This window comes from Chiloscyllium plagiosum, chromosome 18 (genome assembly GCF_004010195.1).
Source record: "Chiloscyllium plagiosum isolate BGI_BamShark_2017 chromosome 18, ASM401019v2, whole genome shotgun sequence".
NCBI classification, from domain to species: Eukaryota; Metazoa; Chordata; class Chondrichthyes; order Orectolobiformes; family Hemiscylliidae; genus Chiloscyllium; species Chiloscyllium plagiosum.
The window spans coordinates 32680006-32694103 of NC_057727.1; the positions used below are offsets into that span (position 1 = coordinate 32680006).

At 39.9% G+C, this 14098-nt stretch overlaps 1 protein-coding gene across 1 annotated transcript in view; it reads right to left on the reverse strand.

Annotated features, from left to right (window-relative positions):
- dnah12 (dynein, axonemal, heavy chain 12) overlaps window positions 1-14098 on the reverse strand; it is a 278012-nt gene that overhangs the window by 103121 nt on the left and 160793 nt on the right. Inside the window, exons 41-44 of the mRNA XM_043708118.1 lie at window positions 12709-13008; window positions 11113-11291; window positions 3714-3906; window positions 3437-3598 (exon numbers count right to left, since the gene is read on the reverse strand). Coding sequence (XP_043564053.1) covers window positions 3437-3598; window positions 3714-3906; window positions 11113-11291; window positions 12709-13008 — 834 coding nt within the window. The remainder of the gene's footprint in view (window positions 1-3436; window positions 3599-3713; window positions 3907-11112; window positions 11292-12708; window positions 13009-14098) is intronic.

Here is a 14098-nt window from a genome sequence, read left to right on the forward strand (position 1 = left end):
GCACTGGAACGGGTGCTGAGGAGGTTTACCAGGATGTTGCCTGGTACGGTAGGAAGATCGTATGAGGAAAGTCTGAGGTACTTGGGGCTGTTTTCATTGGAGAATAGAAGGTTTAGGGGTGACTTGATAGAGGTGTACAAGATGATTAGGGGTTTCGATAGGGTTGACCATGAGAACCTTTTTCCACGTATGGAGTCAGCTATTACGAGGGGGCATAGCTTTAAATTAAGGGGTGGTAGGTATAGGACAGATATTAGGGGTAGATTCTTTACTCAGTGAGTCGTGAGTTCATGGAATGCCCTGCCAGAAGCAGTCATGGACTCTCCCTCTTTATGGGCATTTAAACGGGCATTGGATAGGCATATGGAGGATAGTGGGCTAGTGTAGGTTAGGTGGGCTTGGATCTGCGTAACATTGAGGGCAGATCCTACTGCGCTGTATTTTTCTATGTTCTATGTTCTATGTTCTACTCCTCTTGAAGTCAGCCTATGGGCTAGTGTAGGTTAGGTGGGCTTGGATCTGCGTAACATTGAGGGCCAAAGGGCCTGTACTGCGCTGTATTTTTCTATGTTCTATGTTCTAGAACGCCTATTTGCGGAATGCTTCAGAGAATATCTCTGGGACACCAACCAAGTCCCGTGGACGAACACTTCAACATCCCCTCCCACTCTGCCAAGGACATGCAAATCCTATGGCCTCTTCCGTTGCCACATCCTAACCACCTAACGCCTGGAGGAAGAATGCCTCATCTTCCACCTTGGTAACCTCCAACCCCATAGCATCAATGTGGGCTTCACCAGTTTCCTCATTTCCCCTCTCCCCACCTTATCCCAGTTCCAACCTTCCAACGTGACACTGCCCTCATGACCTGTCCTACCTGTCCATTTCCCTTCCCACCTATCCTCCTCTCCGACCTATCACCATTACCCCTACTTCCATCTACCCATTGCACTCTCAGCTACCTTGCCACCAGCCCTACCCCCCCTCCCATTTATCTCTCCACCCCCTAGGCTCACTAGCCTCATTCCTGATGAAGGGCTCTTGCCTGAAACATTGATTCTCCTGCTCCTCGGATGCTGCATGACCTGCTGTGCTTGTCCAGCACCACACTCTAGACAGTAACCCCCAAGCTGTTGATAGTGGAGGATTTGAAGGTGATAATGCCATTGAAAATCAAGGAGTGATAACTGCATTCACCATTAGAGATGTTCACTACCTGGCACTTGTGTGGTGCAAACGTTACTCAACATGTAACATTCCCAACCTGGATGTTGTGCAGGTCTTGTTGTGTATGGACGCAGACTGCTTAAGTATCTTAGGAGTCACAAACAATGTTGACTGAACATTATGCAATCATTAGCAAACATCTCCACTCTGACTTTATGATAGAAGATCTTTAATAAAGCAACTAAACATGGTTGGGACTTGGACACTGCCCTGATGAACTCCTGCAATGATATTTTGGGGCTGAGATGATTGACCTTCATCAACCATAACTATTAAATGGTTCTTATCCCATTGATTCCTGTTGATTCCAGTTTTGCTGGGGCTCATCAATACCATACTTGGTCAAATGTTGCCATGATGTCAAGGGCAATCACTCTGCCTCACCTCTTTTAACCAAGTCTATAATAAAGTCAGGAGCTGAGTGGCCTGGGTGGTGGAATCTAAAATGTGCTTCAACGAAGAAGTGCACTCTGGTGTGCTGCTGGACAGCACTGTCAACAATCCCTCGAGAACATAGAGATTATGTGATAATTGTCCAGATTGGATTTGTCCTATTCTTTGTGGACAGGACATACCTGGGTAATCTTCTACACTGTTGGGTGGATGTCAGAGTTGTAGCTGTTCTACAACAGCTTGGTAGGGTTGCAGCAATTATGGAGCACAAGTCATCAATACTACTGCCAGAATATTGTCTCCGCCTATAACCTGTAAACTATCCTGCTTCCATTTCATATGTTGTTATATTAGTAATTTGGATGTGCTTTATGGATGGAATTGGTGCAATCATAACCATTCTTAGTCAAGTTGAAGGACCTCATAGAATGATAATGAGACCATGCTGCCTGAAAGAACAGTTAGTCCCACTCGCCTGTTAATTCCCTGTGGAACATTCTTCAAATTTTTTTTTCAAGCATAATATCTTTGTTAAAATCAGAATTTGCTTTGTGCTGGCATCAGTAGTGGGTGAGAGACAAGATAGGACGGTGCATTCGTAATGCCACTGGACTAGTATTTAAGATACTCTCAAATTCAAATTCATCATGAGGTATAGTTTGCATTTAATAAATTCTGGAAATGAAAACTGAATCTCAGTAATAGCAACTATTAATTGTCATAAAACCCCTCTGGTTTACAAAAATCTTTTGGGGAAAGAAATCTGCCATACCCACCTGACCTGGCCTTCATGTAACTTTCAACTCAAAATAAAGTAATGTGGCTGAATCTTAACTGCCCAGCAAATTAGTTAGTTCAGGAACCATTACGGAAAAAAAAAACAAATACTGACTTTGCCAGTGATACCATAATCCCATGTAAATTGACTCAATTTATTCAAGATTTGGAGATGCTGGTGTTGGACTGGGGTGTTCAAAGTTAAAAATCACACAACACCAGGTTATAGTCCAACAGGTTTAATTGGAAGTACACTAGCTTTCAGAGTGACACTCCTTCATCAGGTGATCGTGGAGGGCTCAATCCTAACACAGAATTTATAGCAAAAATTTACAGTGTGAAGTAACTGAAATTATACATTGAAAAATTGATTGTCTGTTAAGCCTTTCATCTGTTAGAATACAGTGATAGTTTCACTTCTTTCATGTGTAAATCACAAAACCTTTTTTTAAAAAAGTTGCATTCTCGGGTTAGCTGTTTAAATTCTGTGTTAGGATTGAGCCCTCCACTATGACCTGATGAAGGAGCGTCGCTCTGAAAGCTAGTGTGCTTCCAATTAAACCTGTTGACTATAACCTGGTGTTGTGTGATTTTCAACTTATTCAAGAGTGCTAGGAGAAAGTGAGGACTGCAGATGCTGGAGATCAGAGCCAAAGGTGTGGTGCTGGAAAAGCACAGCAGGTCAGGCAGCATCTAAGAAGCAGGAGAATTGACGTTTCGGGCAAAAGTCCTTCATCATTCCTGATGAAGGGCTCTTGCCCGAAACATCGATTCTCCTGCTGCTCGAATGCTGCCTGACCTGCTGTGCTTTTCTAGCACCACACTCTTGACTTATTCAAAAGTGTGTACATTAGAGAAATGTTTAATTCTGAGGGAGAATAACATCCAAAATGTTGTAGAATGGAAACATTATGCAATATCATAAAAGTGAAAACTTGTGTACAGCTACATATTACACCAAATGTCATCCATCACAAAATGTAAGTGGAAATATAAGTATTAAAACTTTTCATGATACAAATAAGTAAATGTCTCACACCTCCATGATCTCCTGTTTTTCATCAGGTGCAAACAGATTTGGCACTTCACCAGTATTGAGTAAACTGTCTACATCTTCTAAGAATGCCTCCTCTTTAATTTGTGTGTCTGTAATCAGGAACACAGTGGGCTGACCTCTCATTCCTGCACTTCGAAGTAAATGCTATCAAAAAACAAAACAGTTGCACAGAAGGCAATATTTCAGTGATAAAATGGAGGTAAATTTATTCACATAAATTAGCAATGATTCTGACCAAGTTAAAAATAACAAAGATTACCTTTAAATCCTCTCTCCATTCATTTGTCCCATAGCTTTTGGAAATTTCAGGTTGAAAGATAGTCATTTTAGCCATTGATGTAGCCAAACGAGTCATAGACTGACGGCCACTTCCGCCTACTCCCACAAGAAGAGCATTACCTCGTGCCTGCTTCAGTACTCGACTGATCCGTGACAGATGTTCTAACACATATCTAGCAGAAAAGTGAATTTAACATTTTTCATTCATTAATGTTGGTGTGGTTAAACCAATTTTAAAAGCAAATTAAACATAGTGAATATATTATAATTAAAACTTTAAAAAATGCACGGAAAATGTATTTTCTTTAAGACTTGAAAATTACTCAAAGACTTTGTTTGATGCAGACCTGATCAGAGAGAATAGTCACAGCATAATAAAGCGAATAAATGATGAGAGATAGTGCAGGGGAGCATAATGGTAGAAAAAGAAGAGAAAGTAGATCAGACTAGTGTATTTCAAAAAACACAAAAAATACTACCAGATATAGCAAGTAAGTCATTGGTTAGGATACATTAGGTTTTCAAAATAAAATCAGAAATAATGGTCTATAGTTTCAATAAAATACTGTGTTAAGTTTCCAGCTTCGTTTGTTCAACAAATTAATAAAATTTCTATTGGGGTAAATATGAGGGTAATAGGATTAAGAGTATTAGCACAAAGCACATCTCAAGTGGGTCAGTAATGGTTGGACAGTCAGGAGACTATACCAGCATGAAATGTAGCAAATTAGATTTGTATAGGAATTTGGTACAAGAGGAAGAGGAGGTTTATGTTAGATTCACTGCAGCAAGTAAAACGTGCTAAATATTGGCCAGATTTATCAGTACAAGTACGATTTATCAACAGTAGTAACATGTATTAAATCAAGGCCAAATATAATAAAATTAACATAACTTAACCAAAGTAATAGAAGGTTACTATATGTGAAATAAAGCTAAGCCATGGCACGACAGCTTAATCATGTGGATTTCCTGTTCTGTAGTGTATGAGAAGTCATGGATGACAGTGTCCAAGGCGCTCACATGTGAAAGACATACCACCAGCTGAAGAAACTTGAGCACTGGGTTTTGGTGTTCGAGTGGTGGCTGGAGTCACATTGGTGTGAGGCTGAGAGCTAAGTGAAAAGCACACTCAGGGAGCTGGTCAAATCACAAACTTGAATATGAAGTCGGAAATGAGTGATTGCAAGCTGTCCAATCTCCTGCTTTGATACCGGTGAGGATGTTGGTTACTAGGAGGAGATCAGTCAGAATCAAATGGCATTACGTGTGGGTCAGCTGTACAAGAGGGGAGAAAAAGACATGAGAGCAAAGTGATAAAGGATTTATTAATAACAACAGGCAGGCATGGCCCAAGATGTGAGTCTCCCTGGTGCCAAGATCATGGATGGCATGGAGTAGCTGCAGGACATTTTTCTGGGGGATGACGAACAGTTAGAGGTCATGATCCATGGGTGGGAAAGCAGAAAAGGCCCTGAAAGCAGAAATCGCAGAAATGAAAGGCAGGACCTCTTAATCAGTAATCTCAGGATTACTTCATGTTCCATGTGCTCATGATCACAGAAGTTGGAGAACTGAGTGATTGAATACAGCGCTGGAGGACTGGTGTAGGAGGGAGGGCATCAAATTTCAGAGGCATTGGATCTGTATAAGATGGAAGAGTTGCATCTTAGTAGGACTGGGACTAATGTCTTCGCAGGGAGATTCATAAGGCTGTTGCAAAGGTTTTAAACTAGATTGGTGGACGGTGGAGTGGAAACGTTATAGGTAGCTCAAATTCAAAGGAAGCAAAACTGGTAGAAAAGCAGAAATAAAAAAAACAAAGTGAATGAAGCGTTGGCAAGCATCAAATAGATTCAGAAAGGGAATTATATTATAAATACAGGATTGAAAGCAGTCTATCTAAATGCAAGTAGCTTTTGCAAAAGGGTTGATAATTTGAATGCACAAATTGAGGTAAATGGGTAAGACTGAATTGCTATTTATTATGGAGACGTGGCTATAGAGTGGGATATGCAAAAAGGAAAAGAAGATGGGGTATTGCTCTTAATGAGCCACGAGATCAATACATTCATAAACAAGGATTTTAGATTGAAGGATCAAGATGTGGAATTAGTTTGTTGAGAGCTAAGAAACAGCAAGGTGTAGAAGACATCAATGAGAGTTCTTTATAGACTGCCAAACTGTACTGATTATGTTGTGCACAGTATAACTAAAGGAAATTAGACATGAATGTGTTTTGCAGTAATAATGAACACATTCAAATTATACATACACATAAATGCTATGCAGGATTTATTTCTGAAGTGTGTATAAAATGAGTTTCTGGACCAGCACAGAGAAAACCAATTAAGGAAAAAGCTACTTTGGACTTTGTGTTATGTAATGATAAAGTGTTTACTGTAAAGGAAGGTTTGGGAAATAGTAACCATAATTTAATAGAATTTTATATTAAGTTTGAATGTAATATAATTCATATTGAAACTAGAGAGTGAAATCTAAGAAATGAATGGGGGAGAAGTTGGTTATAATGGATTTGGAGAATACACAAAAATATTTGAAGATAGACATGCAATGGCTAGTATTTAAAGAAATACTATACAGAAATACTATAAAGGATATGCATCTCTAAGGCATAAACACCAATAGAGAAAGGCAGTTCATCCACGGTTAATTAAAGAAGTTAAAGATCAAATTAGATCAATGAGGGTGACTCTTAAAGATTCCAGAAAAAAATGGTAATTGTAAGGATTGAGAACAATCTAGAATCCAGTAAAGAAGGACCATGAAATTGACTAAGACAAGGAAAAGACAAAACAAATGCAAACCATCAAGGAACATAAAGGTGGACTGTAAACACTTCTTTAGGTATGTGAGAAGCAAAAGATAGGACTAATGTTAGTTCATTACAGAAGGGGACAGTGGAACACATTGTGGAGAACAGAATGGCAGAGAAACTAAACAGTTACTTAGCATCTGTCTTCAGAGTAGAAGATACAAGAAATTTCCCTGACAAACCAGGTGTCCAAGGGACTTATAAAACTGATTAATTAAAATAAATTAGTACAAGTCCACCATCCTTTATCTGTAATTCCGAAATTCAAAAAGCTCCGAAATCTGAAATTTATTTGTGGAGTGTGGAGCGTCATTTTGGCATGAGAAACTCCACACCCACTCGAACCATAACCATATTACTTAGATATGATATGACGGCATGGCCCAGCACTGGCAGTGTCAATTGTGCCTCAGCGCTTATACTATTCACACATGCGTCTGCTGTTAGGTAATTTTGTTTTATTTCACTGTGAAAATGTTGTGTATTCCAAAATTGACAAAATTCCAAATTTTGAAAAACAACTGGATCCAGGATTTCAGATAAAGGATTGAGGTAGTATTTGAAAATTTAAGTGCAGTAAAGATTGATAAATTTGCCCCTCAGGTGACCTTCATCCTAGTACATTGCATGATGTGGCTAGAGAGGTAGTGGATATGTTGGTGGTTATCTTTCAAAATTCTATTGATTCGAGGAAGGTTTCTGAAGATTGGAAAGTAACAAATATAACCCCACTATTTAAAAAATGAGGAAGAGGGGGAATGGAGAACTACACATCTATAGGTTTGATGTCTGCAGTAGGGAGAATGTTAGAATTTATCATAAACGGATCTAATCAATGAATATTTGCAAAAGAATGATCAAATTCAGCAGAGACAATAAAGATTTGTGAAAGAGAAAACATTAGATGTCATCATAGAGGTATTTTTAAAATATGTTCAAGGGATATGGATGTCATTAGCTGGGCCAGCATTTATTGCCCATCCCTAGATGCCCTTGAGAAGGTGGTGATGAGATGCCTTCTTGAACTGCTGCAGTCCACCTACTGTGGGTTGAAGCATAATGCCATGAGGGAGGGATTTCCAGTGCTTAGACCCAGGGACAGTGAAGGAATCATGGTGTATTTCCACATCAGGATGGCGAGTGGCTTGGATGGGAACTTGCAGATGGTGGTGTTCCCATACATTTAGATTAGATTACTTACAATGTGGAAACAGGCCCTTCGGCCCAACAAGTCCACACCGACCCTCCGAAGAGCAACCCACCCAGACCCATTCCACTACATTTACCCCTTCACCTAATATTACGGACAATTTAGCATGGCCAATGCACCTGACCTGCACATCTTTGGACTGTGGGAGGAAACCGGAGGACCCGGAGGAAACCCACGCAGACACAGGGAGAACGTGCAAACTCCACACAGACAGTTGCCTGAGGCAGGAATTGAACCCTGGTCTCTGGCGCTGTGAGGCAGCAGTGCTAATCACTGTGCCACAGTGCCGCCCATAATATCTACTGCCCTTGTCCTTCTAGATGGAAGTGGTTGTTGGTATGGTAGGTGCTGTGTGAGAACCTTTGGTGAATTTCTGCAGTGCATCTTGTAGATAGTACAGACTGCTGCTATAGTGTTTGGGTGGTAGAGGGAGTGAATGTTTGTGGATGTGATGCAAATCAAGCGGGCTGCGTTGACCTGGATGGTGTCAAGTTCCTGAATATTGTTAGAGCTTCATCAATCCAAGCAAGTGGAGAGTATTCCATCACACTGACTTGTGCATGTAGGTTTGTTCACTGAGCTGGAAGGTTCATTTTCAGACGTTTCATCACCATACTAGGTAACATCTTCAGTGATGGAAATGTGTTGCTGGAAAAGCGCAGCAGGTCACAGGGAACAGGATAATCGACGTTTCAGGCATAAGCCCTTCTTCAGGAACATCTTCAGTGAGCCTCCAAATGAAGCACTGGCGGTGTAGCCCAGTTTCTATTTATATGTTTGAGTTTCCTAGGGTTGGTGATGTCATTTCCTGTGGTGAATCATTTCCTATGTTGATGTCATTTCCTGTTCTTTTTCTTGGGGGTGGTAAATGGGATCCAAGTCAATGTGTTTATTGATAGAGTTCCGGTTGGAATGCCATGCTTCTAGGAATTCTTGTCATGTCTTTATTTGGTTTGTCCTAGGATGGATGTGTTGTCTCAGTCGAAGTGGTGTCCTTCCTTATCCCAACTGGAACTCTATCAACAAACACATTGACTTGGATTCCACTTACCATCCCCTGAGAAAAAGAACAGGAAATGACATCACCATATGAAATGATATTACCACAGGAAATGACAACACCAACCCTAGGAAACCCAAACATATAAATAGAAACTGGGCTATACCACCAGTGCTTCACTCAATTTTGATGCTCATGTGCACAGATCCTTGAAAGTGGCAGGACATATTGAGAGAGTAGTCAGCAAAATGCATGGTGTCTTGAGCTTCATAAATAGAGATATTGATATGAAACTATGCTGTGCGTTTACAAAATGCTGGTTAGGTCACAACTAGAGGATAGACTACACAGCATGGAATTTGTATTGCCAATGCCTTCTGTCTGGACAGATATTGTACAAACCATCCTCGAACCAATTAGCAGAATGTCTCCATTAATTTTACGGGCTGTAGCTACTACTCTGGGTTGGGGTCAGGATCTGGACCTGCTGTTTTCCCAACCTGGAAAGAAAATTGTCTGCCTGATGTCTACTGTTTAACTTGACAGGACATCAGAAATTGACTATCCAGTGTATGTGAAAATTGCAGGAAAATTATGACATAGTAAAAATTGACAGAACTTTATCTAAATTTTATGACTGTTAAATGGCTATTCCATTTTTGTGGAATATTCCCAAAATTGGAAAAACTAGAGTAATGTCCCTGCCTCTCATTATAAGGAACAATAATATCAAATACCTGATTTCCACGAAGATAGCTCATTCTATATTCTTCACGATCCTCATTCATTATTAAAATCAAAATGTAATTCCAATTACCAAGAACAAAACAGGGTATTCTCACCTTCCTGAACAGCTCCCTTAATTTGATTTTGCATACTTTATGGATGAATTGGCACAACAGGGTGTGTATGCTTTTTTCCCCATCAGTCTTTAGTGCAGAGTTCAAAAACAATTCAAAAATTTTGTGAATACTGCATATTTTACCAGGATTATCTGCAATTAGACAATCCTTGAACCCTAAATTGATGTGGTTACAGCTGCTCATGACAACTATTCATCACTCCATGTAATAAAGTCAACTTGAACTGAAAGGTGATTAAACCAGATTCAGTTAATCTGTGAGATAATGGTAACAAAATTTGATATAGCAATTAGCCTTGGAAGTTAACAAAGCTCTATAAGTGCACAATGAATGGTGCGAGGAGATGTGTAGTCTTTCAACATTAAGGTACAACTCCCTGCGACCATCTGTCTGGATAGGTACAGTCTCCTGCAGCACATGTCCAAGTAGCTCCACCTTCAATAGTAGTTTCTGTGCTGTGGGTGTAGCCTCTGTTGATTTCCTACACCATATCCCTCTACTTTGACCTCCTCTTGGCTGGATCTTTGCCTCTGTTGCTGAGGATATTGAGTCTCATTATCATAGGACCCAAGGTCTAAGAACTGCTGATTTCCAGGTGGTCAGTTGCACTCAGAATAATGACGGGACCCTCCCATAATGCCAGGAGATCACAACCCCCCACACTGTTCAGTATGTATAGACCAATCTCTCACAATCTTTAGAAAGCTGATGACATGCATGTCAATGGCTGACTGCCCTTCTCAACTGTGTTTCTTTCATGAGCTTACCTCCGTTGATGACTGGCTACTTGCTGTGTTGCTGCTCTGTGCACTTTGTCTGTCCTTGATTTAACAGGCAAGAACCCAAAACTTAATTTGAATAAATTGAGAACTAGAGTACACAGATTTAAAGTGTTTTGCAAAAAGATAATAATGTGAGAAAAAATATTTTCACAGAGTGGGTAGTTAGCATCTGGAATGTACTGCCTGGAAATGCAGTTGAAGCACGTTTAGTTGAGACATTTAAGAGGACGTTATATGAACATTCAAATAGAAACAATGTGTAGGGTTACAGGGAAAAAGTAGGAGATTTGCACTATGCCAAAATGCTCAGACAGTCATGACAGATATTGCACTTTTTCAATGGCTTCCCTCTTTCCTGTAATACATCTGTGATACTATAAGGTGCTATAGCTCACTAATAATATTAATTGACCTTATTCTTGAATCAGGCACATTTCCAGTGCTCATCTTCCCTGTTCTTATAAATCTTGTCAATAACCAAAACAGCAATGGAAACCTGACAATGATAGGCAAAGTTACAATTTTTAGTGCCTGCCCACCTTCATCTCTGCCCTGTTAGGACCTAAAGAACCTACCCAAAGGTGCTTCTTCACAGGAAGATAGAAAAATTTCTCAGACTGTCTTCAAACATCTCAATGGCAACAGCATATACCACATTATATATGAGGGAAGATATTGTTGATGGTACCTGAATATAACCAGTTTCATCTGAGTTTTATGAGTTTGATTATACTCTTCCAGGCACATCACTACTACATCATTAAACTCATGAATTGAAGGAACCTCTGCATATAATCGTTCATCTCCTTCCAAATCAGGATTCATGTAGTCACCAAACAATAGGCTTCTTAAATCCTCTTCAGTGACCTAAATAAAATGAATTGCTGAATTATCACACTAAATCCAGAAGCATTGTAAAGGATAGCAAATATTAATCATGAAAGAACTTAGGAATTTATCTCGGAAAATATTTTTTAATAATGAACACTAAAAGACTGGAAATGTGAAACTCTTTTTGTAAAGAGTCACTCCACAAAAGCTTACTTTACAAAACCATATTCAATAAGCAAAAACAAAAATCATTCCAGTTGCTCATAATTTGATATTTATTTTACTTAATTTATACTAATTCAAATGACATCAGTAATCCAGAATATCTTGTCTCTTTCAAATAGCTACTGCTCGGGATTGGTTACCCTGCATTTGTTTCTTCTCATACATATATGTACTTAATTGGCTTTTCTGAGTTAGCACTGAATTGGCTTAGTTGACTTTTGTGAGTTAGCACTGAATCTGCTTTCATCATCTTTTCTGTTACTGAATTCCAGATTCTAGAACTCTCTATAATTTACAGGAGTCTAGGGGATCACAGATTAAGTAAAATATCTGCAAACTTATGTTTGTTAGTTGTTTAAAGTTTTTGTGCTTTGAACCTGTTGGTTAAAACCAACGGAGGAATGGAATGTCTGCATTTGCTGACACCAGTGCATGAGTGCTATGCACTGCTTAAATTTGCATGTGTATTGAGGGATGTGGGCCTGAATCTCTTCCAACCTCCCACACTCTTCCTCCCATTTTTCTCTATCTGTCCTTTCTTTGAAGAAGAGTCATGGCATACTCAAAAAATTAACTCTTCCTCTTTCCACAGATGCTGAGCTTCATCAGTATTCTCTGTCTGCTTTAGATTTCCAGTATCCATAGTATTTTGCTTTTAATAGAATTTAAAACTTGGCCACAAACATTTGGTTGGAGGAAATATGCCAAACTTAGATCTGGAGGTAAATTCACAGCTAGTGACAAAATATAGCGATCTTATGTTTTGAAACTTGAAAGGGTTCAGAAAAGATTTACAAGGATGTTGCCAGGGTTGGAGGATTTGGCTGTTTTCCCTGGAGCGTCGGAGGCTGAGGGGTGACCTTATAGAAGTTTATAAAATCATGAGGAGCATGGAATGGGCTGCCAGAGGAAGTGGTGGAGGCTAGTACAATTGCAACATTTAAAAGGCATCTGGATGGGTATATGAATAGGAAGGGTTTGCAGGCATGTGGGCCAAGTGCTGGCTGGTGGGATTGGATTGGGTTGGGATATCTGGTTGGCCTGGACGAGTTGGACCGATGGTTCTGTTTCTGCGCTGTACATCTCTATGACTCTATGACTGTATGACTCTTATCCTTGCATTATATGAGAAAAAATTGAATCAAACTACATTATGGCAAGCAGTCAATATAACACAACTAGAAAACTTTAATTTTAAGCAAGCAAAATATCAAGAAATCAGACTCACATGTCCAGAGCCATGTGCCAAATGTTCAAATACAGAATCAAAATTCTCCCTGAAATGATCTTTCACAATGGTCCTTATCAGGTTAAACAACCAGGTACGATCCTGATCATCCACCAGGCGATCATAAAATACACGAAACACTTCATGGACAAACAGACGAATTAGCTCTCGCTTGCTCTCAACTGAATCTTTCTTAATAAGCAAACAGCCTTGGACAACCCGTGAGAAATCTCGCAAGTTAAAGGTGTAGTGGGATTTTGTAGGTGTAGGAAGTAGATTTTCTATGGCTTTTTTATAAACCTGGAATAGAATGAAAGGAAACAAATTTGAAATGTTGGAAGATTCATTACTATAAGTTGGTACTTACTTTAGTTTTTATTCTTAATTATCGTCAATTTATTATCTTTGTGATAGATGTAGAACTTCAATTTGTTCAACTTTAGCACCGGGTGCATATACTGTGTATGTTAGTGTAATAAAAGATTCAGAGATGATACTTATACAAGCAACAAACAAAGAAGTATTACATACAGCAATCAATTAGCAAATGTAAGTTACCAGATACTGCAAGGGAATGCAAGAATAAAAAAAATTAATACTGTATGGACTTCATGTGATGATGCTGAAAATGTGTTGCTGGAAAAGCGCAGCAGGTCAGGCAGCATCCAAGGAGTAGGAGAATCGACGTTTTGGGCATGAGCCCTTCTTCAGGAAAGGCTTTCCTGAAGAAGGGCTCATGCCCGAAACGTCGATTCTCCTGCTCCTTGGATGCTGCCTGACCTGCTGCGCTTTTCCAGCAACACATTTTCAGCTCTGATCTCCAGCATCTGCAGTCCTCACTTTCTCCTCCTTCATGTGATGATATCTGGAATGCTGCATATAATTTTTATTTCTATATTTAAGGACGTATAGAGGGGAACATCGATTATCCGAATACCAATTATCCAAAAATCGAATTATCCGAGCGAGGTCCCACTAGAAACATTACATCAAAGACGTGTTTCCAGCAGTGATCGGGTCTTTTGTTTACAGTGATTAAACAGGCACCATCTCCAAATGACTGACCTCCCGTCCTCTCTCTCTCTCTCTTTCTCCCCACTGTTTCCCTGGAGTTCTACAGAGGGATGTACTCTAACAACCACCACCCAGCTTCCCAGGAATAATCTCTCCAACATTGTCCTGTACAGGGCAAATGTGAAACCTGTTAAAAAGTTGCAGTATAAAGTTGTGTGTGTGACTGTGGTTTTGTGTGTGTGTGTGTGCGCGTGCTATTTGTAGACTTACCTCCACAAAGGCAGCTGCAGCAACAGCGGTCTTGTTGTTGGTGTTCAGTCCGGCTGCCGCGGGGAGGGGGCTGGACTGGATGGGAGTGCGGAGGGGTGGCGGGGGC